This window comes from Corapipo altera, unplaced genomic scaffold, assembly GCF_003945725.1.
Source record: "Corapipo altera isolate COAL_440 unplaced genomic scaffold, ASM394572v1 112, whole genome shotgun sequence".
Classification (NCBI taxonomy): domain Eukaryota; kingdom Metazoa; phylum Chordata; class Aves; order Passeriformes; family Pipridae; genus Corapipo; species Corapipo altera.
In genome coordinates, this window is record NW_020884899.1 from 4,322,149 (window position 1) to 4,350,040 (window position 27,892).

Here is a 27,892-nt window from a genome sequence, read left to right on the forward strand (position 1 = left end):
CATCTTACTCCAAGAAGTGCATTTAAACTAAACCATTCTCTTGCTGTTTATCCTGAAGACAGCAAGGAAGAAGGACAAACAAGCCCTACGGGAGGGAGGCAGTTGTGTCATAGGGCTTTCTGTTTGTGTTTCTCAGGAAAAACCCTCAGTAGAGCTGATAACAAATTCATTCTTGCTGCCCTGAGAGGTGCATAGTGTAAAGAGAGGTGTCTTTGATCAGTATGTCCCAAAAATATGCTATAGGAGAACATTCCTGCTGGGGGTCAAAGGAATCTATGGTTTACATGATAGAGGAATTGTACATCCAAGGCGGGGGAGTACGTTTTGAAATGAACACCAGCATTGTTATAGGAACCAGAGCTTAAATTTCCACTTGTAAAAATTATGAACCTTGCAACTTGTTTTGATCTTAAGCTTGTCAACTTCTTCCAGCACCTATTTACTTCTAGATTTAGGTCACTGGGAATGGGGGTGGGAGTAGATGCTGCTGTCTGCTCCGTACTTAGCTGTCCTGGGAACAACCTGGCTTTCCTTCTCCGTCCCACCATGAGTTGTTAACCCCGAAGAGCTATTTCATACATCTCAACACTCTGCCCCTGCTTTACCCTGTGCAGAGAGAAGGTTCATGCATGACTGAGGATGACTCTGTGGACATCGAGAACGAGAACGGGAACCGCTTTGAAGAGTACGAGTGGTGCGGGCAGAAGAGGATACGGGCCACGACCCTCCTGGAGGGAGGATTCCGAGGTGCGCCGGTGTTTTGGGGGGCGCTTGTAAACCTTTCTGCTGTGGAAGTTCGTCATTACCTGTCTTTAAAGGGAGGGATGTGGGGTTTTGCCTCTCAGAAAGGGTGGAACCACCAGCCTTTGCCAGAATGTAAAGTGTTTTCTGTCTCTCTTGAATGATGAGAGTCAGAATTTGTCCAAATCCTGAACAAAAGCGTGGCGTTTATTTCTTCCTCAAGAAATGTGTCTGAGGAGGGAATGAGTAGGAATGGCTAGATCATTTGGGGAAAATAGCTTTTTGTGTCTTACACATAGTAAGAAATACGTGGAAATATGTGAAGAGAGGGAAATAGAAATGAAATTGTAAAAATTCCCAGCCTGGAGTGACGAAAGCTGGTGTATCAGCCTCTGGTGATGTATTGGAGGTGACAGCTAAGTCGCTGTAGCACCTGCATAAAATATTAAAGGGCCAGTTGTGCATTTATCACTCCATCCCTTTTAAGGTTGATAAATGAGAATCCAGGAACCTGCTCTGCACCTCCAGCACTACAAGCCCTTAGGGCTCTCAGACAAACACATTTTATTTTTCCTTCTTCTTTTACTCCTTCCCCAGTGACGGGGAAATCAGTTACCGAAGGGGGAGTGAGTTATGGCAAAATTTGACCTCTCGTGAGCTTTATTGGTGAATGTAATTTTATCTAGAAACCTGGCCCCTTTCTTACACTAAGCCCTTTGGCCTCAAAGAGGAGGATTTACTAAACTGTTCGTTGGCATGAACCTCAGGCACTCAGAAGAGTCTCTCACAAGCAATCCACGTAGTGCATGCCTAATGAGAGGGGGAATGCTGGCTCCCTTCGTTCAATAAAGAGGATGGGATGTGATCTCTTCCTATATCAGCTTGGATTTTAATTTAAAATATCTCAAGGGGAAAAGCTGCTGCATAAGGGAGTTGGACTTAAAAGCCAGCCATGTGCTCAGATACAACCAGACACTCCTGATCTGCTCTTGCCTTCCTCTGAAATTAAATTGTATCTGGGTTGTAGCAGAGCAGATGATTAGGAGCGCAGACTTGAAGGAACAGCTTCTTTGGGTTTTAAAGGACAGCCAGGGAAACTCACACTGTTGCATCCTGTGTCTGTAAGCTAACTTTTTCGTGGCTCCATGGAGAGTTGTGTCTGTACATGATTCCAGGTAGAGGCCTGATGAGATCATGCAAGGTCTTGGACTCTTGTCTATGTAGTATAGACACTACAATCCATCGCAGGAAAGCTTGGGATGTCTGTGTGCCTTTATTGTTGTCACTGCTAGTCCAGATTAGAAAAGGCTACTTAGTTCATTTCATCCATTTTTTGTGCATGAGTAGTTTCTTCCTTCACCCCCACCATACCACCTGCATTTGAGGAGAGCATGGTCTTCCCCTTCCTTTGGTGTGGACATCGTGCTATCTTCACCTTAATGTTCCCACTTGTTTTTGAGTTAACTCACTGAAATGTGACCTGAACCTTCCTATTGCTTCAGTCATATGGAGACCCTCTTTCATATGAGGCTTCGGATGGACAAAATGTGTGTAATTGATGTGGTTAGGCTGTGTAAATGTAAAGTATTTGCTCTTTGCTGCATTTTCTTCATTATTTTAAGGAATTTTCAAATATGTGACTTTGTGTTCTGTAGATCATCTGCTTTCCTCCACCAGAAGTTAGACAGGTTCCAGCATCAGCCAGTGCTGTAACCTCTGCCAGATGGCTGCACACACATGGACAGATAGTTCTGTAGTTTATACTTAGAGATGGCCTTGCTTCCATCAGGAAGTATGGGGTCTGTCTCTTCTTTTTGAGACCTTCATGGCATCTTCAGGAGTTACATGAACAGACCCAGGAAAAGATTGGAAGACCAGGAGAAAAGTAGAGCACAACTACATGCAGTTCTAAACCCCTCCATAATTACCCTGGTGGGAAGGGTTTTGGGTTTGACTGCTTCCCTTTGTGGTGCTGGATAAAAGGTGTCTGTAGATCAGCTCACAAGCTCAGGAACATCCCTGTAGCATTTGCAGTGGGGAACATCCTCCCTGTGCAGCTTTTTGTGGCAGAGCCACTGCTGAAGAAGTGACTCCACCTGAGCTGCTGGCAGGTCCCTAGCACCTGGCCTTCCTCCTGTGGAGCACACCTCTGCTGGCAGCTGAATTCAACAGCTGCCATGCTTCTCTAGAGAAGTGTCCTCTTCCCTAAACAGGGAACCTTTTTGCCACCAACTTTCTACCTAATATTTTGGGATAACCAGCAGTATATGCAGGATACCTACCTACTCTGCACAAAAAGTTGCTGTAAAATTTGGAAAGCCAAAGCAGAGCTGGAGTGATCTCCCATAGGTGGCTGATTGCATTTATTTTTAATCAAATCACACTTTTTCATGCTGTCTTTTGTGGCTCTCATATTGTCTCTGACTGCTGGCATTCAGAGGTGTCTCCATCACTCAGGCCTGCTGTGTGCACTCTCAGGTAATCTTAAGGTGACTACCTTCTTTCTCTGCCAGTGTTGGCTCTTGCCTTATTTTAGGGACAGAATTCTTAATTTACAGCCCTGAAGCACAGCACAACGTTTTGTAGATGCTTTCTAATGCTTGAAACTGCTTTGTCTGGAGTTGGCAAGGCCCTCGTTAACCCCCGTCACCCGAGGCTTTGCATTTGGCTCTGTTCCCTTTGCTGAGAAGTTGCAGCGATGTGGAAATCAAAGGTCTTTTATAATGCCAGACAGCCCTTGCCAGGCTACAGGGATGTCACCAGTGTCTAAAGAGATGACATGGGGAAATACATAAAACCAGAGGGGAAAATAGATGGCCATGTGTCTCATTAATTTCGGTTTTAATGGTGTGTTGCTCTGAGGAGATGTCACAGCTGGGCAGAGGGGGAGCAGGACTTAACACAGGTCCTGGCTTCTTCTTTTTATCATTTTTGGTTAATGGACAAAGTCACTCTCAACATGAGGAATGCTCTCTGCCAGTTTTATGAAAGGGCATGACAGATTCCCAGGTGGAGTAAGGTTGGGAGATCTTGGGGTTTTTCTTCTTAAAAACAGAAAGGTCAGGGAAATGAACAGCCCTGTTCAGATTTTCTGGAAGATGGTCTCATAGTTAAGAGCAATCACAGGCTAAAACTCTCACTTATACAGTTCCTAGGGTGACACTTTCCTACTTCCAAAGCACTTGCAGGGAAAACTTGTTCCTCTAACCTTAGGGGCTGTCTTAGAAGACAAAGAATTCTGGCTTCTGTGTTGGTGTTACAGCTGCAAACCCCCAGTGAGGTCTAGTGCAGCAGAGCCAAAGCACACCTCCTTGGCTGCCACAGCTTGGCATACCTCAGGCAGCAGGTGGAAAGAACAGGCAGTGGCAGCAAGGAGGAATATGACACAATTGAGAAGTGCAGGGATCAGTATGTTGTCTCTGAAATTGTTGAGTTTAGTGAAGGCTTTCTGTCAGGAAATATTTGGTACTTCTAGCATTCCTCCTGGCTTCTTAAAGCATCGTTTGCTATCACTTAATTTGCTTACCAAAACTGGAGGAATGCAGGGTGTAAATGAAGATTGGCAGCTTTATAGGGTTTGGAACCACTTTGTTTCAGCAGAAGTCCTGCTTGAAGTAGGGGGTTTGTAGGAGAGTTCTTGTTTCTGTTTGGGGTGGGTGCAGAAGAATACCACCATGAAGTACCAAGCTCTGTTTAAATTAAGCTTGTACTTCGAAGTGAAAAACTAAACAGATACAGTAAACAAATATTTCCCTGTCTCAGTACAATGTCATAAGACTAAAATTTCTCTTGAAATACCTGAACATTCAGTAACTCTCTCTCCCAACATCTCTGAATCATCCCTCTCCAAAACTCATTGTTGCAGGGGATTATATCATACCATCTCTAATGAGTTTCTCTGTTTAGGATGCCAGCAAGGCTTCACAAGTGAAAGCATCAAGTGGCTTCCTCTGTGATGGATTTTTTTTTTTTTCTAATGCTCAACATATTTGTAGCAATTCTTCTGTTCCTCTCCAGAATGGATGCACGTTACCCTCAGTGTTTACACTGTAAGGTTATCCCTTTAAAGAATTCCTGAGGGAAGTTCAAAAGGGTTTTTTTTTCTTTGAAAGATTCAGTGTCTCTTTTTGTGTGTATGTCTCTTACTTGAAAGAAGGGAAAGGAGGGGGGGAAGTGGAAAAAAAGTGCTTTATCTGAAAAGAATCACATCAGCTTCACACTGATAGAAGCTGCTGTCATCTCTTAAACGGCTTAGCACAGTCAAAAGGCAAGAGGACTTAAAACAGTGTCTTACACAGGGATCGATGGGTGGAACACATAACTCGTAACTGCAAAAAAAAAAAGCAGCACGGGGGGAGAGATAACGGTAATGATTGCATTGAGGGAAGCTTGAGGGAGGCTTGTTCTTTGTAACACAGCTTCAAAGGTGTCTGGACTGGTGCCTAAGCAAACTGTCCTGTGAAGTCGCTGCCTCTGTAGGTCTAGGGAAGGCGGGGGGGGATGCCTGCACCCTTCTGTTTCTTAACAGATGGGACAAAGATTAGTAAATGCCAGGTTAGCTGCTGCCTCGGATTTGAGGAGAGGATTTTGTCACTTGGTCTCTCGCCCGTCAGTTCCGGGGAGGCAGCTTGTCCAGGAGAGGGGAAGGAGGCGAGGGGCGGCTGGGGAGCTGGGGTGGGGGGTGGGATGTCAGTTTATCGATCGCACCTCAGTCAGGAGAGCTGCGGGCGCAGCGCTCTGAGCACGAGCGGCAGCGTGCTTAATGTGATTGAAAGGCAGTTAAAATGGCGGTGACCTTTTCAGGGGGAATTAGATTGCCTGCCAAGAGTGGTTAGAGGGAGTGATAACGCCAGCTTGAGGAAGCTGTCCAGTCTGCTTCAAAGGGAGAGAGACAGGGAAAGCAAGCTGGCAGCAAGTACCATTTAAAGCGCAAACCGCGCGGTCTGATAGAACAGAGATTGCTGTCCTCTTTAGATATGAAAGAATTGAAGAATTCTAGCTAAGTTCTCTCCACCTGCCCCATCCTCCTCTTCTCCCCTCCAGCTCCCCACCAAAAAGCCGCCTTCTGGGTGCAGTAGCAAGCTAGTCACCGCTGCTCTTCTGGGTTTCTTTTCCTTCAGCAGATCAGTTGCATCAAAAATAACACAGAAGAGAGAAAGACTTTGAAAATGTTAAAATGGCAAGCAGGGCATTTTCAGGGAAGGATACTGTCTGAGAAAGATCAACATGACAAGGATCTGTCTGATAGATTGTGATACTCTTGAAGAAGGAGAAACACACAGGGATTACTTAACTCTGAAGTTTCTCTTTATTTCTCTGATATTTCTCTTTATTTCTCCATGCTGCCCTCCTCCCAAGCTAGCAAGGGGCTTGTGTGTGTTTGGTAATGTCTTACCAAGGGAAAAGAACAGCACGACTTAGCATAGAGAGACTTGGTAAAGCCTTATAAGCTGTAACGAACTACAGTTATCCTTGGGTGCCCATTTGCACTGGATCTCATGTCGTGTACAATTAAGGCAGCTGCCTGGAAAGTGGGACTGTATTAAAATGTCTAAAAGTTTCCAGCAAACAGTTGCAGTCCCACTGTTGGCTTTCTATAGCCAGAGAATCAAGATGTGCTTCAGCAGCAAGTGGTGTAGGCCAGCCTTCATCCAGTGTGGGTTAGTTGTCCAAGAAAGAGCTTAGGGGCAATGGCTATATGCTCCTCCAGTTTGTTCTCCTTCTAAATCCATGCAGCATTAGAAGCATGCTCTCAAGTGTGAAGTCCTGGCATCAGATTCTAAGTAGACACTTTTCAGTTCAGCAGCAGGTGTTTGTGAACACAGTGACTTCTTGTGTCAGGTAACTGGCTGGCAGAAAGCTCTAAACAGAACAGGAAAACTCAGTCGTGCTTCTCTGTGCAATTTCATGAACACAGAACCCTAACACAAAACTCCTAAAATCTGTGTTTGACGTGTATGTGGAAACTGAACCACGGAGAAGCGTTTTCTCTAATGTTGTAATGATAGTAGCAAAGCTGGCAACAGATGTGAAAAGTCTCGTTCTAGAATCTCAGCTAGTAGCCAGCTGTGCCCTCTTTTTCAGATAAAATATGATGAGACATGCAGGAAAGCTTCAGGAGGCAAGGAGACTTTCCTTTTTTCCATGCCAGGAGGTTTAGGCTGTATTTAAGGTTATACCAGTAAGAGGGTATAAACTGATCTACTCAAATGCAGCAAAAGCATTTGAGCTGTAGGGTAAAAAGTGTGACTTCTCCTAAGAGACTCTGTGGGAAATGGAAGATGTCACTGGTATATTTAGGCCTTTTGGAAGAGTAGTCTAGTGAGTAGAATCATCTTCCCTATTTCTTTGTACTTGAGCCAGAATTCATTCATTTTACCCTGGCAGGCTAAAGCAAACTTCAACTTGGATACCAGAGCAGTCTGTGGTAAGAGTATAGGGAATCTTTGCTATAACGAAATTCTTAATCTCCTCCCACTTAGCAAGGGCTCAGGTCAGTGCCTTTCTCTGCCACATTTCCAGTGTCAGCATCCCTCTCTGAGGTGAATGCATCTATAGATCTGAGCATCCTTCCCAGCCTCTCCAGCCTGGTATTTTAGCCTTCCTATATTTGGGGTTTTACTTTCTGCTGGTCACTTCTACCTGCTGTAAGCTTCCAAGTGGTCAAGATGTATAAATTTCATGTTTCTCAAATGCTTATTCTATGCCTTATACTCCCTTTAGAGGGCTGCTGAGTCCCAGAGCACTAGTATACCTTACCTCAGCCCTTGTGTAAAACGATGACAATCCCTCTGTTGCTGAAGGACAGTACTTTGGACTGGTGTGACAGAGTAGCCCAACTGCTCCTTCATGTTTATACCTCTCTCCTTTGAGAGAAAGTACTTGTCCATTAGGTAATACTTGACATAAAAATGCTAACAGGTCTGTTTGCTTAGTGTTAGATACAATAATTGGACTGGCTGTACCCAATTCTTTATCCATAGTTTGTGTCCGCATATAGAATTTGAAGGATTCTGTGGCTAATAAATGTCTCTTGGGTATTGTCCTGTATATTAATACTAGAAGTTGACTCTAGTGAGCAGGAAAAACAGATTAGAATAGTACATGATTTAAAAAGGAAAAAAAAAAATCCTACCTTACATACACAAGCCAGCGTGACCCGCCGTGTAATTGGTGCTCAGTGTCATGTGTGTTTAAAATTCATATAATGCTTCAAGGAACAGCGTTTTCTTCATTGTGGAACACAAAGTAATTAGTGGGATTTGGCAAAGTAAAAATCATTTTAACTGGAAAAAAAGAAATAGGTGCGTGCAGCTGTTAAAATTTCTCGTTGATTTATATTTTTGTTAACTTAAATGCATGCAAAAATGTAAGAATCTAATTTTTATGCTCAAACTGCCAGAATGCATTAGCTGAAAGGAGCACAATCAACTAAACCTTGATGGTTGATTTATGTAACACCAACAGCCACTCTAACCAGGGAAAGATCTTCTGTGGGAAGAAGGGGAATTCTCTCCATTTCACAGTATTACGTATGGTATTTGGGGGATGAGCAGGGATGTCTGTCACCCACTTCCTAGACGAAGAAGGTTAAAAAGAAAACAGAAAATGTAGCTGTAACACCATGAAAATTGGCAGAGGGAGTAAGGGAGCAGCTAGAGCACCTGAAAGTACTCAATTTTTTGAAATAAACTGGGTTTCAAGTTGACGGCATCTCTTTAAACTTCAGTTTTACTAGATCTCAGACAGCAGTTGCTCTGCAATCCAGTTTTCTAGTGGTCTGTCTGCTGTGGTTTTGAAAATCCCAGGCTTTTAGACAGTAATCTGATAATTTTTTAATTTCTTTTCCCAAGTGCTTGCAGTTTTGCTAGAACTGCAGCCTGCTTCTCGGACACTCGGGTCAAACTTCAGCCTTAAGCACACAGTAGTTGATTGACGCGATTTTAATAGCATTTTAGAATACAGTTGTTAAGTCAGGGGCAGTGAGACGTTTCTGAAGCAAAAAGGGAGCACAGGTCTCAGTGGCTCTGAGCAGCTCCTGTCTCCGCGCGTCGTCTCTTCCACGCGGCGGTGAAACGCATTATCGAGTAGTGCCCGGAAAGTGGCTAACTGCGTTTGACACACGCCAACTCCCTGCCTCCACACTGGATAATTGCATTGTCAACTGTTCAGCAAAGTGGCAGGTGACACTGCAGCCGGATTGATTGTCCTACTATGGAGGCTCCCAAGACTGTCAGCCACCCAATCGATAGAGTTTACACAAGACACTGTGACTGCATCTGTAACTAATTTCAGTTTGAACCTCGCAAGATGCGGCTGTCCCTGTTTCCTGGCCTCTCTTCTTTGCTTGCATCTTCTCCCTGGACGAGGAAGTTGTTTTTCCACTGAAAGCCTGGTTTTATTTCTTGTTTTGGAGCTGGAAGTGAAGAAATCAATGGTGTGTTTTGTGGTTTCAGAGTTGAGGGCATTACAGCACATGGCTAACTAGCAGCTCCAGTTTTGCAATCAATAGGCTGATCAATTGATTAAATTAGCACTGATTTTTCTTTCTTCTTTCCAACCTAGAAAAGAATTAGTTTGGGGGGAAGAGCACGTGTGTTTGGCCTGTGAAATTTAGCCCTTGGTTTCTCCAGTCCTTGGTTGCCTTTCCCCCATGAATACAATCTCTGTGCTCATCATTATTTAAAGCAAACTGCATCGAGCCCCTCCACTGGCAGTGGCCCGATGTAAGCCAGGGTGTCACTTTCAGCTGTTCACCAGCCCTGCTGCTTCATGCTCGGCTGCCTTAGAAAAGTCATCCTCCAAGCTCTGCTGTGCTGTTTTATTATTGGCAAAGCTGCGACATTCCTGTGATCCCTGTCAGTGGTGCTTATTGATCCAGTGATGTGAATCTGCTTAGTGATTCAAGATTACTTTAATTCTCCCTCTTCCTTTTTTGTTTGTTTCCACCCTCTCCCCAGGGGAACAAAAGCTTTCAGATCCACCTTTCCCTGACTGTGGAAAACGAGCTGTAGCTGCAGAGACCATGGCTGTTGCTGCTGCTTTTGTACTTCAGCTCCAGGTTTTGAAGAGCAGCCTTTGAGATAGACCTGGGGCTGTTCTCGCCTTAGTGCATCAGGCCAGCATGAGGCTCTAGGAGACAGCCATGAATGGCCACAGGTCTGAGTGCTGTTTTCTGTCTGCAGCCATGATCTGTACCTGATGGGTTACAAGAGCCATAAAAGACATCACTGGAATACTCCTCAGTTGTGCAAGAGGTGGGGAAGCCTCTTCCCTGAGCCTTGCAGCAGCTGGCTCTTACCCTGTACAGCAGGGCTTGCCTGCCCTTTGTTCAGCAGGCTGCTGCAAAATTATTTTAGTGGTCGTAAAATTATATGGCCCCTTTCTTTAAAGGCAGCTGTTTCTGTGATCTGTTAGCAAAGATCATTGTAAGCATCCACACCAGTAAGCAGTCAGGTCTCTGGCAGCCCATTTGTGCCTCTTTGAGAGCTAATAGACAGCATCAGATGGATGCAGCTGCTGTTTCAGGTGTGTGCTGTAACGACACATTTGGGTGTCAGTTTTCCAGGTAAATCACTGGTTTGCTTTAAATGGATCTGGCTCTAGAGAGATAAAACCCTTGTCTTGTAAGCAGCTTTTCTTGGCCTCTGAATGTGATTTTTGTCAGCAGCAGGCTGGGAATGTCACCAGAACTATTCTGTCCCTGTTTGTGCTAGGAAAACGTGGGGGAACAATTTCACAGACCAAAAATAAGGCTGGGGAGGTATTACAGATCTGTATAAAGGCCTCTGTTCAACGTGGCCTCATCTCTGCCTTCCTCTTGTTTTCAAGAATTTTTGATGGCTTTCTCTTTCTTCCCAAATGCCTGTTACAATAAAACGGCATCCAGGCCACTTTGTCCTCTTAGCAGTAGTTTGGGATACTTCAGCAGATGATGAAATAAACCCAGTTTAGAGCCATTCTCGGGAAGTATGTGAGGCCTGGCCGTGAGTCTGCATAAACTACTTTTACTGCCTTCATTGTTTTTACTCTCCAAGAAGCCAACGAGTGACATTTCGGTAAGAAAATAGAGTGAACGTGCTGGAAAGGGAGGTTGTACAGAAGGGGGTCACTGCAAGGAGTGTAATTAGCAAAGGCTACAGTTCTGGAGATTTATGGGAGGCTTTTTTTCTTCTTTCCTGAACGCGTGTAAATTACCTGCAAACAGAATGAATGCCTCTTCCTGGCCAAAATAGGCCCCAGTAGAGCTGTATGCCTCTGAGATGGATTTGAATTTAGACCCATTTACAGAATTTACACAAAATTCTGGATTTCTAGAGTATTTCCAGTATAGATTTGACACCCCCTCCCATATTCCTTGGGGGCCAAACCAGAGAAATGTTAGTTATCCAGGTGAGTTTGATCCTCTGCATGAGTAGCATCTGGTAGCTGCATTCATAATGGTGGTGCAGATAATAATAGTGACATCTTAGTTTTCTTCCTTGGCTTTGTTTGGAGTGACAATTAAATTTAAACATATAATTAAATGTATACAGAACAGCTGGCCCCTAAAACTGACTTATGTGCCCAGACAGGAGCTGAGGAGCAGAGGTGGGGCACAGTAAATCTGTGCTGTCCTACCTGTGCTCATGAAATTAGGCTCATTTTGGGTCTGCAGTGGTCTGGTTGTCTTACCATTCTACCCCTAAGACTGCCAGTCTCCCTGTAAGCTTGTGCCTGTGCAGGAGCCAGCAGTGCTGCCAGCACCTGAAGCAGCATATGTTGTCACTTTGACCATCTGCCACTGAATGTGATGGAGAAAAGGAGGGACTTGAATGTGAAGTCCTTTTATCCATTCTGTGAATCTGCTTATATGTCACGTTAATGACTCTCGATCTTAGCCTGGGCCACCATTCACTTGAGAGATCTTGAGGTGACCAGTCATTGGGGGAATTGCACACAGGAGGTGAGATTTGAGAAGCAGTGCAGAGGTCAGAGAGGATGCTTAGGCGTAGGAGATGATTTAGGAGAAAGAAAAGTGCTATGACAACTTACAAAAAGGGGAAGGAAAGGATTTCTGGTGAGATTTATCTCCAGCCATTATTAACAGGTGCATGGAAAGGGTGTGAAGTGTTTTCTCTTTCAAGCTCAGCTGATTCCTGTAGCCTACCAGTGCTTGCAGCTGGCAGTGGTGAAGAGGCAGGCAAATTTTTTCTGCTTTTCAGACTTCCAAGTCAGTATTTCAAAAACACCATTGCTTGTGTAGAGTACCTAAATTTTTCAGAAAGTGCCTTGAATTGGTGCTCAGGCAGACTGCTCTGAGGCCAGCCCAAGCAAAGAAAGCTGTGTACACAGTGCTAGGTAAGTGATGTTGATAGGTACATTCTGATTGATGGGCGAGTTTGTCTCCCAAACTGTCACAGGGTTTATAGAGGTGCCACTCAATACCAGTGCTGGAATTGCTTGTCAGAGCACCTGGCTACAAGAGCAATGGGGATTGGAGACAGAGCTGTAACTTTGTTTTTTCTCTGCTTAATGGCCCCAGCGTCTGACCTGCCTGCTCACTCCTGTTTGTCTGGACCTTAAGGAGGCAGCTGGGATTAAGACTGTCAGAGAATCGTGCTGCTTTAGCATCAGAAGGCTAATTGTATCAGGGCTGGCAGCCTATGACAAGTGGTTGCCTCCTGCCAAATGCACAGCAAGAGCAAAAAGTTCTTCAGCAAGGAACAGCAACGTTACAGGAGGGGCTGCATTGGGTTTGTTCTTTTTGCATCTGAAAGCAGCATTTTCAAATTCACATGTGGAATTACCTTCCTCAGGCCTTGGGTGACTCCAGAGAGTCACAGCTGCTTCTGTGAATAACAGATCGTGTCTCTTATGAATTCCTAGGTCAGACTCGCAACTTAACATTCAGTTGCCGGATTTCACTTCATTAACACGTGGGGATAAAGTTCTGTTCCCGAGCGTTGACCTCTGGATAGCAGCGCTGGCTTTAGAGGTCCGCTCTAGGCAGTGTTGCTGATGGCTGTGAATTACTGCGTGACCTTCAGAAGCTGAGCCTTGCTGGAGGAACCCTTCTCTGTTCCCAGTGCACACTATTGAATTGCAAATCACCCAAGTGTAGTGGTAGGGGGTGTTCTGGAAGCTCCTGTTCTCCTTTAATAGGTCCAAAACAATGCTGTTGCAAAGGCCATTTTATTCCGCTCTGCCCTCTGCACTCTGTTTCATGTTTTCCTTGCTCCTGGATGGCAGTGTACACCACCAGCAGGAGCTGGAAGTTGTGAGCCCTCTTTACATTTGAGCTGAGTTAGTGAGAAGCAGGTGTGATCATTTTGGGCCTTCCTTGCATTTAGTGGCCCTCTTAATCCATTTATAACAGCACTTGTCCAGAAATCTGGTTTGAATGAGCCTGAGATGAATGAATAATGTCAGGCAGTTCAGACGTCAAATATTTGAACAGCTGCGTGGGTGTTTTCACTGGCTTTGTGCATGGAAGCAACCTCAGGAAGTTAGACAAGGAGGGTCAGGTTGAAATTGTGGCACCAAACGCCATCCCACTGGAACTGGCCTCAAAATCCATCCCTGCTGCAGAAAAAAGGGCGTTAGGATGCTGATGTCAGGCCGTTCATTCCACAGGTGATGCTGGGCCAAGCTTTGCATCCTGTTCTTTGGTGTTCTCTTGTGTGCAGGGGCAGTATTGGGTTTTATGAATCTTGATTCGCATCAGAAACATATTTGTGGGTTTTGTTTTTCTTTTTTTCAAAAGCAGCTTCTGAAGTCCTAAAGCTGATAGCACAGCTTATATTCAGAGTATTTTCTGGATTCACAGAGGTTACTTTGGTTAGCATACAGTTTCTGAATCGGGGAGGTTTTTTCCATATTGCAGTGGACTGCACTTGGTCATGTCAAAAAAAATATAAAATCCAAATTTATTGAAAAACTGAGAGTTGGATCATCTCACTGTGCCTTCCTTTAGTCGTCAGTCTGGGAGTCCTTGTTTGATCAGAAAAGAAAATTTACCTTTCTCATACCCCTCAACCTGTGAACTTCTCTACTTCTGCTGTGCCCTCCTCTCTGACTAAAAGGCTATATCAGATCATCCCAGTGAGTATCTGCCATTGCAACACATACTGTCCAAACCCTTCCCCTTGTACCCCTCCCTATGTAGGGAGCATAGTACTCTGTTGGCAATGCAGTGGTTCCTATTATAGACATGGATTCAGCAAAAGCTCTGGAGTATTTTCCTTTCAGACTTAAAAGGGATTTTCTTAAGTACAAAGGTTTTCAGAGCAAGGACACCAGGATTCTGAAGTCAAGGTGCCTTAATATTTGTAACCTGTATCACAGTAAGCAGATCTTCTTGTCTTAAGCTCTAGCCATAAACCACTAGTTGGCTTGAGTCACTTGGAAACAAAATTGATGGAAAGGTGCACGTTTGCTGTGTGCTTGGCATCCTTGCAGAGAGAGGGACACAGGGAGTGGTCCCACTTACATTCACTCTTTTGGACACCTTCCCCCACCAACCAAGGCACTTGCTCCAAGTATTCATTGTCTGGCTAACGTTCAGATCACCTCCTGGGACTGGCCAAGTCACAGCTCCAGCTTTACATGATTTGTGTTTCCCACAGCTACAAGAAAAATGAAGACCTGTGTGTCCAAAGTTTATGGCCTTTGAGAAGTGATGGGCTAAAGTAATGCCAGGTGCAGGGGATGGTGTTACTGCAGGTTAAATGCCATGCCTATAAATTACCACCCCATCGCCCACTCTTGACTTTTAAAGCAGCTTTGAAAGACTATCCAGCTTCTTTGACAGGTCTCTCTTGCTCCTCTAAATCTTCTCCCAAACATTGTGATGAACTGAATGAGTCAGGATTTACTAGATGAGCCATTGGAGCAAGAGGAGGCAGCTCGTGACACGTGTTGGCTGGCAGCATAAAGCCAGTATGAAACACTCTACCAGGGGTCTGCTGGAAGAGGGTTGCCCCAGTGACACCACAGGGCTGACCTGTGAGGATGGCTCCTGCATTGTTGGTGCTGCTTGTGTTACCTCTGCTAAAAATTAAGTCTGGCAATTACTTGGAAGTAAAAGGTAGTTTATGCTTCTAGGGAAAGGTTAGTCTTAAAATCGCTGTCGTGCTACAGCTATCACTCGTTAAGGACCTTCTTGATATTCAGGGAAGAGAAATATCAAATCCATATAAACAAATTTTATTGGGGGCTTAATGAATCAGCGAGAGCATCCATTCCTAGAGAGCCACAGTGAAGAACTGTGTCTGCATGATGTCCTTGGAAATGAGACCTTTGCTTTACCCTGCTCTCTGCACAGATGCAGATGCAGACTGTTAGAAATACAGTTCACTCTTCTGGGCTTGTGTAAGTGTGCTGGTGAGAGCCCAGTGGGATGAACAGGCTCAGACATTGGTAGCACTAAAATGACTGCCCTAATGCTTTGGAGTGTCCTCATTCTTCAGACATGTATATAATATTCAGTACTCCTACAATAATTTTTGCCTGTATTCTGCATTTAAAACCACATTAACAGTGCAGGAACGTACCCGTTTTGGGGCATTTGTGCAAGGCCAAGGTGACATCTGCCTTACTCTTTCAGTGTTTGCAGTTGGGACGTGCTCCCTGGTCTACCACAAACTTGGGTCACCAGCCATCTGGATGCTCCTTCAGGCCCCAGCAGGCACCTCTGTCTGAGCCAGGTGTAAGTGAAGGAGTACTGAAGGCAGGTGAAGTGAGCACATTTCTATCTGCAAAGCTTATGTTCCCAAACAGCTTAGATCTGCTGCAGAATTGAACACAGAAGAGGATCTTCCAGCACTCTGGGGTTCAGGAGACCTTTGCTTAATGTCCAGTCTCGTGGGAGAAAGCATATTCAATGTTAGCTCACATAAAGAGTAAATATATGTCTTCTACAGTTTCCCTTCTGTTAATAAACCTTAGACAGCAAATAACATGTGAAGATTAATCTTTGTAGGTGTTTAGGCAGATTCAATTAAAAGAAACCTGGGTACAGTTTGCAGTAACAGTCAACAAAATGCTTGGTAACCAAAATAAATGTATAAAGTGTTAGAAAGTGGCAATTGTTGCACAGTCAGTCTCAGGTGGAACTGTAAAGGCTTGCTTCCTGCTGGAGGTGGGACTGGTTGTGTGCCTGACCCACCTGTGCTGGAACTCTTGATGAGTTGCATTGGAATTTGCTCATATAAGAAGTGCTTGTAAGGAGCTGCTAATGACTGTGAAGTGTGATTTTTTTTTTTTTCCCCTTCCCCCTTCTTCTAGAAACAGGTTTGCTGTTCTTAAGTGTTTTAAGTTGTAAAAAATCTAAGCCATGACTAAATGCATTTTAAAAAGAAAAAGATATTTCTAATTGTATTTTAGCCTTTCCCTGCCCTCTGCATCTGAATTAAGGACTAATTCAGAATGTCCCTGTGGCCTTCTCTTACCTGCTAATAGTGTCGATTTTGTGTTAACTGTTTCTGTGAAAAATTAGTCTTTCCTATTTTGCTTCATTGTTTTTTCTGCCTTTGAGAGAGACCCTTACATTTTAAAATCACTCATATAGAGCTAAAGGGGGGCATTTGGAACATAAAATCTAGGAAGTTAGAGCAGTTCTGTGAGTGTTCTTGTGCAGTCTTTGGAGGTGATACCTTTTATGAAGCTGTTAAGAGTAAAGGACATCATGCAGACTGGTGCTGCAGCACCATTCTTAGGAGATCTACACTTCATCTCCAATTTAAATGCTCATCCATGTGTTTTATTTTCCTTCAGGTTCTGGGTTTATCATGTGCAGTGGCAAGGAGAATCCAGACAGCGACGCTGACCTGGATGTGGATGGAGACGACACACTCGAATACGGGAAACCACAGTATCGTTTTTGAAAGGCTCTTGCTGAGAGGGAACCCAGAGGTGCATCTACAGCTACCTTTCATACAGCACTGCCCTGGGAAGTGGTGGATAATCTGCGTCCAGCCCTGCTGGAAATGACACAGCCTTCTCCAGTTACCATGTTATTTGCACTAGCAGGGATTCCCAGTTACTCCCTCTGAGATCTTTCTGTTGATGCCACACTACTTCAGACCTGAAGTCTGGAGGAGACATTGCAGGGGATCAGTTAATGTTTCTTTATTCTGTTCATAAGCAATCTGTTGTCTCCATCCAGGTTTCTTCCATATAGATAGCTTTTCCTGCTCTTTGGGTAGGAATTAAGTTTATTTTCCAGAAGACCCCCCTTTGTTTTCAAGGGTTTTGTTCAGTAAGCACTTTTCACCTTCCCCTCTGACAGACTGATTTTTTTTTTCCTTTCATTGAACAGTTTATGGGCAGATGTGTCATTAAGGGAACTTCTATAATTTGGGAGATCATTACTCTTATCAACTGTCATTTGGGGATTTCTCTATCTGGGAACCAGGCTCTCTGGACACAGCTCTGGGAAAACTGTGGGCAGACTTCTGCCCTGCAGCAGCTGTAACAACCATCAAGGAGGAATTCCTGCAAGAGTATTGGCAGACACTGCTCTAACTGTAATTTTTTTTTCAATAAAACCTATGGAATTAGTTTTTATTGAAATCTGTACCAACCTTTAAGATTGAAGCCCCAGCCCTTAGCTGGTAAAAGATCTCTATACCTCAAACAGAAATAGTGGAATTGTTCAGGTTAGGCTTGCAGGGGTTGAGGAATTGATTTTCCCCTTCTAAGAGGTAGTGGCATTATGTTACTCTCAAAAGACTTTGCCGTTTCCTTCCACCTAAAACAAAACTTTATTCCAGAGTTTAAAAGCAAGCCCTTTCAGGGTTACCAGTCCCTCTTCTTTTGAGGTGTTCCCAGTTGGAATTAATTCTGTATCCCGTAGTGTCCCCGACCATCTCTGCAGCAGGGCTGTGTGTTCCTTAACCCCTTGTGCTCAGGTACACAGAGGCAGACGTTATCCCTTGCACTGGAGAAGAGCCAGGTGAAGCCAAAGAAAGGGAGGCGCTCCGAGGTGCTGTTTTAAAGTAAGTATCATGCCTTTCCAAATCACTTTAATTACTGTTGGGGAATCTCAGTTTGTGGAAAATCTTCATTCGCTTGAATGCAGAGATCACAACGAGAGACTTACAAAGAGGCACAGTCTGACAGGTGGGTCTCCATTTCTACCTGTGCAGCCTCAGGAAAGCTTCCCTGCACACTCTCCCTCCCTGAGCCACCCCACTGCCCAGGCAGTGCAGTCTTTACTCTGAACTGTGCTGTACTAAGGCATCATCTTGCTTCACTATTAAATGGGGTCTCTTAGTAGTATAGCATGAGCCCATCCAAATCTTGTTCAGCACAGTAGGAGTCTGGCACCCAGGCTGTGATTTCGTTGCATCCCATTATGTGTTGTGGCATGTGCAAATTAATCCTTCTGTATTCAGCTCTGGATTGCTGCAGGATGTGTGCAGCAATACATATGTGGAGAATGTAGGCAGCCAGCATTCAGGGCACTTGGGGAAGCATTCTAGGCAAATAAAATAAGTCTTACCAGGGAGCTAGGATTGCTTTCCAAGCCCTCTGCCCTGCATAAAACATGACTTAAATTACCCCTCTATCTCTTTCACTGAGTGATCCTGTGAGGTCAAGGTTGAAGGGATTGATAGAGCAGTGAAATGAAGTTTTCTTACTGCTTAGCCTATTGCAAACACTAGTTCAAAATTAGGTTTCACTCCATAGAAAAGTGGCATCTGCCATACTGGATCCAAACCATTGGTCCATTCAATACTTTGCTAACCATGCTAGTCCAAAGGCAGGGCTTCAAAGATGCTGAACATCCTTCACAACCAGGACTGTGGTATTGTAGCAAGAAGATACTGGGTTATCAGTGGCTGTGGACACTTTATGCTTGGTGAGACAGCCGAGGACCTGAGGCCAGGAGACCCAGGTCCTTCATGTGTCTTGCACCTAACACATTGTTTTGCTGTTTGGGCAAGGTCCTTGCATGTTTCCTGGGCTTGTTTGCCCATCTCTGAAACAGGAGAGGTGATGTTGTTTGTAAAAGCACGTTGAAATTCTGGTGAGTTTCTGTAGAAATGCAGTGGTGTAGCTGAAGCCATGAAGCCTGAAGCCTGTGTTACCTTTGAGTGCAACTGTCTTGGCACAGAGAGCTGAAGCATCATACACTCACAGCCTGCTCAAAGATTCCTTTCTCTTACTGTCTCTCTTACTGGCTTGCAAGTGAATGGACAGGTTTAGGAGCTGTCTGTACTTCAGTGCTGCTGTTTTTCAAATGGGAAGATGGAAAAGATGGGGCTTATGAAGGTGTAAAGTTATTCCTAAAGGGAGAAGCTATTGCAGCGCAGTAGGTTTCTGTTCACAAGTGAAGTTCATCTTTGAAACAGTGCATTCAAAAATGAGCCTTAGGTCACAGGTGCTGTTTGAATCCCAAGCCTTCAGTCAGCATCACAACCCCTGTGGGATTCTGCAGAGGTCACAGCTAGAAGTGCAGGTAGGGAGAACAGTGGTAGAAATGTGGAGTAGCACAAAAACACCTCCTGCAGCTGGCCATCCACTCACGTTTTGAAGCCTAGACTGATGGATAGAATTATTGAGAGAGAAGTGGTGGGTGGAAGGGGTATCTTTTTCTGAGCAGCAAAATTTTCCATATTCAACCTTTAGCATTCTGCCCTTTTCTCTTTTAGTGGTGGCACACCCAGTACTCGAATAACACCGGAGTTTTCTAAATGGGCCAGCGACGGTGAGTGTTGAACTTGTAAATTATTAATTTGTAAGCTACAGGAAGGCAGATAGATATTCCATATCTTCTGCTTGCCAGTACTTGGGCAGGGTAGTTACTAATGCTCTTGCAGAATGTCATCAGATATATATGCACATACAGTCACACCATCTTTTTGAAACTTTACAGCACAATTAATTGTAGTCAGTGGCAGCTGGGGAAGTTCCCAAAAATGCCACCTTAACTGGTATGGTGATAAGAGATAGGGATTGGATTGACTTGCTGTTGTGTCACTAAAAGGCAAACTGCTGTATTACAGAGGGAGCCTGCAGAGTCTGTGTGATGGTGGTGCTCAGCTGCTGGGGGTTTAAACTACACAGGCACACCTATTGCTTGGGTTTTTTTCATCTGCTTTCTTATCTTCCCTTCTTCGAAAGGGTATGCTAGAGACTTGTATCATGGTCTTTTGGGTAGATCTTGTCTTTGCTGGCCTCTGTATGGCAAGAAAAGTCTACGTCTCTGAAGCTTTCAGAGTGTAGGAACTGTCCTACCTCATGACCTATAGTTGAGACTCCAGAGCAAATGAGTTAATGTGAATATGTACCTTTGCATGCATTACTTGAAAGCTCATACCATTAAGGAAGGGGGAAGCGTTAAAACCATTTGACTGCTGGGTTTTTTTATTTAATGCCAGCAGCAGTAAAAGTGTAAACAGCAACCTAGTGGAAATATGAGAATAATAAAACCTGGCGCTTTCCAGCTGCAGATGCCAAATCCATTTCCAGAGCTGGGCAGTGCTGCTCCATCTCCCTTAGGAAGGGAACTGAAGCTCAGCGACCTGAAGAGACTTGTCCCAATGATTTTGTTCCCTGTTCTGTTACTGTCATGCTTTGGGCATTTGATTCCCAGCCTTGAAAGTACCTACAAGACATAACTGCTTGCCAGTGGGAGGGGGTTGAGTAGAACCGGTTTTGCCAAGGGCATGATGGTTAAATGGAGAACATAGGATATCTATCGCAGGCATTTTCTTCTGTGGGATAGGCAATCACATTTATTTTCTGTGATGTAGGAGCACTAGCTTGTAGGTATGATCAGCTGCAGCAGCTACAGCCACAGAGGTGATGAGGGAAGCAGCCCTGATGACACTTGCTATGAGCTGTTTTCTTCATACCTTTTATTACCTGAAACTACGGTGCTGAACCTACAGCCCTGGGGCTGGCCCCAGGACAGTTCATCTGTCTCATCTCCAGCTGGTGTCTCACACCCTCTCCAGTGCTGGGAGCAGCCATGATGAGCAGTTCTGTCATATTAGTTACCTGACATGCATTTTTCTGCTTGTATCTGAGGGCTCTCAGCAAAAGGGAGAAGCTGAGAGCAGGGTCTGGGCTGTGTGGATTTGCTCTGGACCCATCTTTGTAGAAGTACACTTCTGTGTGGCAGCTGCATCAATCCTTCTGAATGAAATCCTGGCTTAAACAACTGGTACATCTGTGAATGTCAGTCAGGATGAAATGGGAAGAGGGTAGAGGTTTTATCTTCAGCCTTGAATCATAGAAGCATTCTGTCCAGAGAGAGCCTCCCCCTGCCAGACAGGGACATGTAACATCGGTGCCTTCTCTCTCGTGCTGAGAATTGGCATGAAAATGACTCATTGGGGTCCTCTGAAACTGTGACTCGCTCAGACTATTTCATTGCAATAATCAGATGTTCCTTACTAATTTTTCTGTTCTTCCCTCAGCAGAAATGCCCTCAACGAGTAATGGTGAAAGCAGTAAACAGGAGACCATGCAGAAGACCTGTAAGAACAGTGACATTGAAAAGTGAGTGTGAAGTGGATAGCTTCCATTTTTCTTGTTTTAAGGAACTATAGTGTCCCACTTGATGCTCCCAGAAGCAGTGGTAATCTGAGGGTGGGCATATTTGAAGCTTTTAGCACTGAGAAGGGAAGTTGTGCTCCAACATGAAGCCTGGACTTGGAGCACTTGCTGCTGCTATGGTCACAGGACCTGTGGGGAGTTCTCCAGCACATATCTGTGTGTGCAGGTACCCAGTGATGAGGAATTGGGCACAGCTTCCAGAGGGCTTCTCCACTGCAAATTGCCTCCTTCTAGAATATGTAAATATGCTTTCCACCATATTGTAGTTAACGTGGAGTTTTAAATGTTGTGTGTTGCATAACAACCTAGACCAGAGCTGGAACTTTGGACAAGAGGTAAAGATTCAAAACCCACTTTAACCTGACAAAAGCAATTGGCTTGTCAAGCTGTACTTCGGCCTTCTGGATTCCCCCTGAAAATGTATTGTGGGATCCTACTTTTACTGGAGAAGTTTTCTTGTCATTGCACCTTGGTTTTTGAGGGCAGTCTTTCACGTGGTCTTTATTCTGTTTTCTCCATGGTACCTGCATGTTCCACCTTCCATCTCTCCAGCAAAAGGGAGAGATACTGCTCCTCAACAGCACTGTAACTTGGTAGAAGCCTCAGTGAGAGAATTTCTTTTTCCATAAGATCAATATTGTGCTTTTGTATGGCTTCTAACAGAAATAATGTCTCAGTTCCTGAGTTTTTCACCTACAGTCCTTCCAGTGATTTAGAAGTTTAAGTCCCTGTGTTTGAATGTACAGTAGTGCAGGGGACTCCTGGGCATCTTTCCACTCCTGTCCCTTTCCACTCACTGAATGTGCTGCAGTCTAGTCTGGGATAAAAATAAATGGTTTTATCTGCACTATTCATTTGAGTAACAACCTCTCACGTGCTGCTAGGGTGACTTACTGCTCAGACAGATTTGATGGTCCAAACCTAAAACTGCAGGCTCTTCTCTGCTGCCATGGACTGCATTAGCTGGGATGGGGCAGTGTTTTAAGCTGATTATTGCTTGATATAAAACATTGCCCCAAGATCAAGTGAGAGACCAAACAGCTTGAATGAGGTGGAAGCAATGAGGTAAATGGTGGGTTTTAAACATTACATTTTGGGTTGAAGTCCATGGATAATTTAGGATGGGGAAAAATCTGGTGGTACCATTAAGCTGACTTCACAGAAAGTTGTAATTTTTTTAATGCAATTTGTTCTCCTTCTGCCCCTGGTCCTGACTTGAGAGATTGTGTCCCCACTACGTTTCTGGATCTCTGACAGTTCAGGCAGCCTGGAAGAACATATGTTCACAGTCAGGGGTTAACTGGGGAAACTCCCTGCTGCAGAGGAAACTTGAACATTGCTTTGCTGCCTTGGCACTTGCCTTTTTACAAGCCTTTTTGTTGCCATGTCCCAAATGTTGGCTGTCTGCTGCTCGATGCCTCTCAGTGAGCAGACTTTGGCCAAGGACCACTGAATTTGGGAGCTTGCAGGTCAGTGCAGAAGCAGATTTGTCCTTGGAGTGAGAGCCAACCAGTGCATGCTGTCTTGGTGGCAAGGGCTCATGCCTTCTGCCCTAATCTGTCAGCCTCTGTCTCAGCTGCTGCTTGGCTTCCCTTTGGGCCTCCTGCCTGTCAGCCCAGCAGCCCTCCACCCTCCCAGATCCACTCCTATTGAAAATCTTTAAACTGCAGGAGCTGAAAGGATTTGACATTTTCCAGAACACTTGAGCTCAAGTGATAAAACTGACATAGCTTTAATAATCTGATCAAAGAGGCTTTAGCTAGCATCTTTTGAAGGGTCCCAGAATCCTTTCCAAACAACTCTCATGCTAACACTGCTGTGAAGTGGGGAGAGCGTGGATGTGTGTGTGCATGTATAAGAACACACACCTTGCTCTGCAATAACCTTGCCCCACTAAAGCTTCAGTTCTGCTAAAAGTCAGCAAAACCCAATAGAAATTGCAGGAAACCCCTTAAATGTCTTGTTCAGTCTTTCCAAAAACATTAATTTTTGAAAGTTGCAGGGGCACCTTTTTATTTAAGATGCTTTATTTTACTGAGGTTCAGAAAACAAGATGGTGTTTCAGGTGGAGAATTCCTAGCTGCTTTTTTTTTTACTCTTCTTTCCTTTGAGATTCATGTGTGATAAATAGTTTCTGTCCTGCCATTTAAGGAGTCTCAATGCTCTGTGTGCTTGTCTGTGTAGAGGGGTTCTGTTAAATTAATTGATAACAGGGATCAGAGCTAGAAGCCTACGGAAAGGAGGGGGAAGGGTTTCTCACTGTCTGGCTGTTTCCCACTCCACTGCTGAGCCATGATATATGGCGACCCAGCCCAACAGGCTAAATTGATTCATCTCTAGTTCCTGTTTCTTAATCTGGGGCTAAATTGGTTTCATTTTTCTTGTTTTGGGTGGTGCTTACAGGAAGTTTTTGGCAGCATCACTTTACTCCATTGTTTGTAACTTCAGTTTTTGCCTTTAAATCTGAGTATTATTGATTGGCATGTTAAACTCTGTGTAGCACCTCATTAGCATTTTAAAAATTGTCCAGAAGCACATGGCTTAGCACCTGTGTCAGCCGTGCTCTCCGTTCAGAACAGTGGCTAATAGAGTTAGCAGCGATCTGCGTATTGATCCTTCTCTCGTAAGAATGACGTTCCTTCCTCCCCTCTTCCAAAAATAAGTCCAAGCAAAGAGAGCAGCGTGGTTTTGCTTGTTTTTTAATCCATTAATACAGTGCAGCGAGCAGTCCTCCTTTTGGCTGAAATTGTTTGCCTGCCGAAGTTCATTTAATCTAAACTTGGGTTTTTGTGGGAGAGTCTCTTGCTCCAGAACAACTAGATGGGGTTTGGGGTAAGTCTGTGTTTGTTGCTCCACTCCTTGTGCTGTGCCAGGTCGTCAGCAGCTTGGACAAGTTGATCTCATCTGATAGTGTTGAACTTCAGATGGCAGCCACAGTGGTGAGAGACAAGGTGCTGCTCCCAGCTCTCCTTCCCAACACTGCAGGGTGTCTCAGCCCTGCTGAGCTTTTCTAATCTCGACCATGTGGGGTGTCTGGGAGACACCCTGAGGTGCTGAAGGCTCATGGGGACAGGTGAAGGAGCATCACACTGTCTGAGCTCTGCCTGTCTGCTGAAGAATCCAACCACTGCCAAGGCAAAGCTCAGCTGGTGCGGAGCTACTTTACCTCAACTTGAGATGCAGCATTGCTCGGGGAGAGCAGCTGGCCCCTAATTGCCCAGGCACCCCCCCATCTGTTCCGCCAACGTCGTATTCTCAGCACTGTTGCGCACAGAGACCTGCAAAAAACACCTTCCCCACAAAAAGTCCTCCTCCCTGCTCCCTCCCAAGATAGCTCCTGCGAGGGTCTGGTGCCGTTTTGAAACTGAGGTTCCCCGGGGTTAAAAGCCAGCATCTTAATTCAGAGTGCCAATGTTCAATTTTGCTTTCTGCCACCAGACTAGATTGCAGGCCAGCGAGAGAGTCTGGGTTAGTGGCCCACTGGGTCACCTCCCATTTGTTTTCCTCAATTTTGTGTTGTCATAAATTCATTCCAGCCCGTTGTGGTTGATCAGTTTATCTCCGCCGGGGCAGGGAGCGCTGCGAGCATGATATATGGCACAGAGCATTGTAGCCAGCCTCTCCATGAATCACTCCAGCTGTTTGGTGTCAGCCCCAAAGCAAACAGGACCCGGCCGCTGAGCGTTGACTACGATGAGCTCAGTATGGGAAGAGACATGACGTATGAATGTTTATTTAATAATTCTCTAATATTTCCAGCGGAGTGTGGCTGTGCCTTCTGGGAGGGGTGAAAGGGGGGGAGGTTGAAGAGGGAAACTCTAATCTGTTGGGGTGGGTCATAAATCAGGCAGACAACATCATTAATCAGGGATGGGACAGAAGTGGAAGGAGGTGGGACTGGAACTGCCATCCTCAGTGGGAAGGGGGCTGTGCTTTTTTTTTTTTTTTTTTTTTTAAAACAAATCTTGTTTCTGATTCCGCTTGGCCCCAGCCGTGCTGCCTGCATAATAGCAAACCCGGACACAAGGCTGTTTAAGTGAGTATGCTACCTCTGCTCTGAACCTTGCAATACGAGCCTGCCAAGCATTAAATCCCTTTATAATTATCTTCTTTATATAACACTTCATGCTTATCATGCTTCATTGCGTGAGACGCTCGTTGGGTTAAAAAGAGGGTTTTAGAGACAAAAAGCAATTGTGTTTGTTTTATTTTTCCTGTCTCCTCTTTCCTCCCTTTTCCCCCCCACCACACCTCTTTCCAGTCCAGCTGCTCTGAAACATTGGCTCTGGAGGGGCTCTGGTGCAGCAGCACAGGAAGGAGCACCAGTTAAAATTGAACAAGTTTAGGTTGGGGTCCTTGTGCGAAGAGTCAAGCACATGAGAGCAGTCAGGGAGGCAGCAGTGTCTGTCGTGGGGACCCTGCTCTCAGGCAGGTGGGTCAGGGTGGGAGCAGGGTGTGTGTGAAGCCAGAGGATTAGCAGAGGCCTGAAAGGGAAGGAGCCACGCTTAAGCTGATATGTCAGAGGGAAACAGAAGCTGCTGTGAATTCACACCACAGGATAAGCGCTTCCCAGCCCCTCTCCATAGTGTCACACTATTAATAGGCTTTGCCTGGAGACAAGAACATCTCATAGCAAAGACAGAATTAAAAAATTAACTTGGGTCATAAATGAACTTAACCCTTTGTGTTCTGCAAGAGCATGATGCTGCTGATGGGTCCAGTCCTAGAGCAGCCCGTGTGAACTCGAGAGAGGATCCAGGAAGCTGAACTGAAGTGTGGGATTGTCAAAGCCAAGCTGAGAAAGAGCTGATAGGCTGTGCTGCTTGTGTCTAGATTTTTATCTTTCTTAGGTTTTAATCTTTTTCACTAATTCAGTAATATGTAACATTGTGTTTGTGCTGTATACTGGTGTTCAGTGTTGAAAGGGTGCAGAGGGAGATGCTCCATTTCGTCCGTCTGGGTTGTGACGGTGGAGAGCTGGGCTGTGTTTCTTTATTCTGCTCCCTCTTATAATCGTTGGGTAGAAGTTTCATGTGCCAATGGTGGTCTCAAACATTTATAACCACTCTGCAAAGTGTAATTGTATCGATGTCTTCACAGGGCGGTGATTAACGAAGCTCAGCGAGGCAAGGCTGACTGTACAAACTCAGACCTGGGGGAAGGTGGTGTTTCTGTTTAGTGCAGCTGTTGTCCAGAGGTTTGGTCTAATTTCATGCCTTGGGGCAGTTTTCTATAGATTTTGTCATCTTCATATAGGAAGGAACTCTTATGTCTGTTGATCTTGTGATGTTTTAGAGCTAAACTGTCTGCAAACCCCAGGGATCTGCTGGTTTCAGGGGCAGTAGCATCCCTGTCCCATAATTGGTGAAAACCCCGGGAAGGAATTTTATTCCTGTGCTGGGGGTGCAGTTTAAGCATCTTGCCATTTATGTCTTTTTGCCTGCCCCTTCTTTTCCTTTTTTTTCTTTTTTTTTTTTTTCCTTAGTTTCAGAAATGCTGTTAACTTTAATTTGTAGAGTTGCTTCCTGGGAATGAAAAATCGATGGGGGGCTATCGCAGTGTGAAATTCGACTGTCACTATTGAGCTATAGAGTTACCAAGATGTCTTAGAAGGTAAAAAATAAATCGTGGCCCAGCAAGTGCTCAGCTGTGCTATTTCAAAGGGGATATGAGGCTGATGGTCTGTTAGAGGGTACTTCAGTTAGATGGATGATGATTCCCTGTGAAATATTGGAGTTATTCCATAGGTAAAAGAAACTTTAGCTTATAAAACACAAACAGCTACCTACTAGCAGACGAATTCTGCCCTTAGATGTGTGAGCAGCTTGTCAGATAGAGGACTCGTCCCTAAAATTAGCCTGTCGTGTTTAACAATGTCTCTGATGGAGCATTGTGGATCTTACCGTGTTCCTTCTGAAAATATTTTGAGGATGTGACTGTTTATTCACATCCCTTAGCTACACTGCAAGAATTAAGAGGCAGGGACTGATATTTTTTTAGGAAACGTTTGTATGGTGCCCAGATGCTCTCAAGAGAAAAGTAACAATCATTTTTACGTAGGCTGCGTTCCGTGTTAGGATGGAAATGTTCCTTTGAAAAGCAGAAGCGGGATCATGTTGTGCCCCGTCCGCTGCCAGTTTGCTGTTGCTCTCCTGCATCTGCTGAGGGGCAGCCCTGGCTGCACAGGCTGGCTGTGTGTGCTGGTGGTGACAGGGCTACTGCTTTCCTTGGCACTCACTGACTGTTGTGGCAGGACCCAGTAAGTGTTTGTGCTGTGCCAGCTGCTGTATGACAACAGGATGATTGTAATTACAGCTCTTGGTAGTTTATGCATTTCTTAGGCTACAATTAGTAAGTATAAATATAAAATAGTACTAAAAAAAACCCACCAGTTTGTGTTACACCTCACTAAACTGTGTCTGGGACAACTGTAGTCAGTAATTATTTCTCTTACACTTGCATGCACGGTTGCAGTACCGCTGAGGGGAGCTTACCGCTGCAAGAAGGAGTGTTAAGCCACATTTAGTTAAAGCTTGGTAAAGATCTCCCAAAGAATTGACTGCAAGAAGAATTCATTGTGCTTTCATATCTCCTTTGCTGC

The 27,892-nt window shown here is 44.8% G+C and overlaps 1 protein-coding gene across 7 annotated transcripts in view; it reads left to right on the top strand.

Annotated features, from left to right (window-relative positions):
- The window catches only part of RNF220 (ring finger protein 220), a 212,779-nt gene that overhangs the window by 164,133 nt on the left and 20,754 nt on the right, over nucleotides 1-27,892 (top strand). For 3 of the 7 annotated variants that reach the window (XM_027649090.1, XM_027649088.1, XM_027649091.1), the window contains 5 exons: nucleotides 615-747; nucleotides 16,498-16,594; nucleotides 17,634-17,720; nucleotides 19,380-19,435; nucleotides 21,156-21,234. In XM_027649090.1, coding sequence (XP_027504891.1) covers nucleotides 615-747; nucleotides 16,498-16,594; nucleotides 17,634-17,720; nucleotides 19,380-19,435; nucleotides 21,156-21,234 — 452 coding nt within the window. Of the gene's footprint in view, nucleotides 1-614; nucleotides 748-16,497; nucleotides 16,595-17,633; nucleotides 17,721-19,379; nucleotides 19,436-21,152; nucleotides 21,235-25,282; nucleotides 25,328-27,892 lie in introns of all 7 variants that reach the window. The other 4 variants (XM_027649089.1, XM_027649085.1, XM_027649086.1 and 1 more) reach the window with 3 other exon arrangements.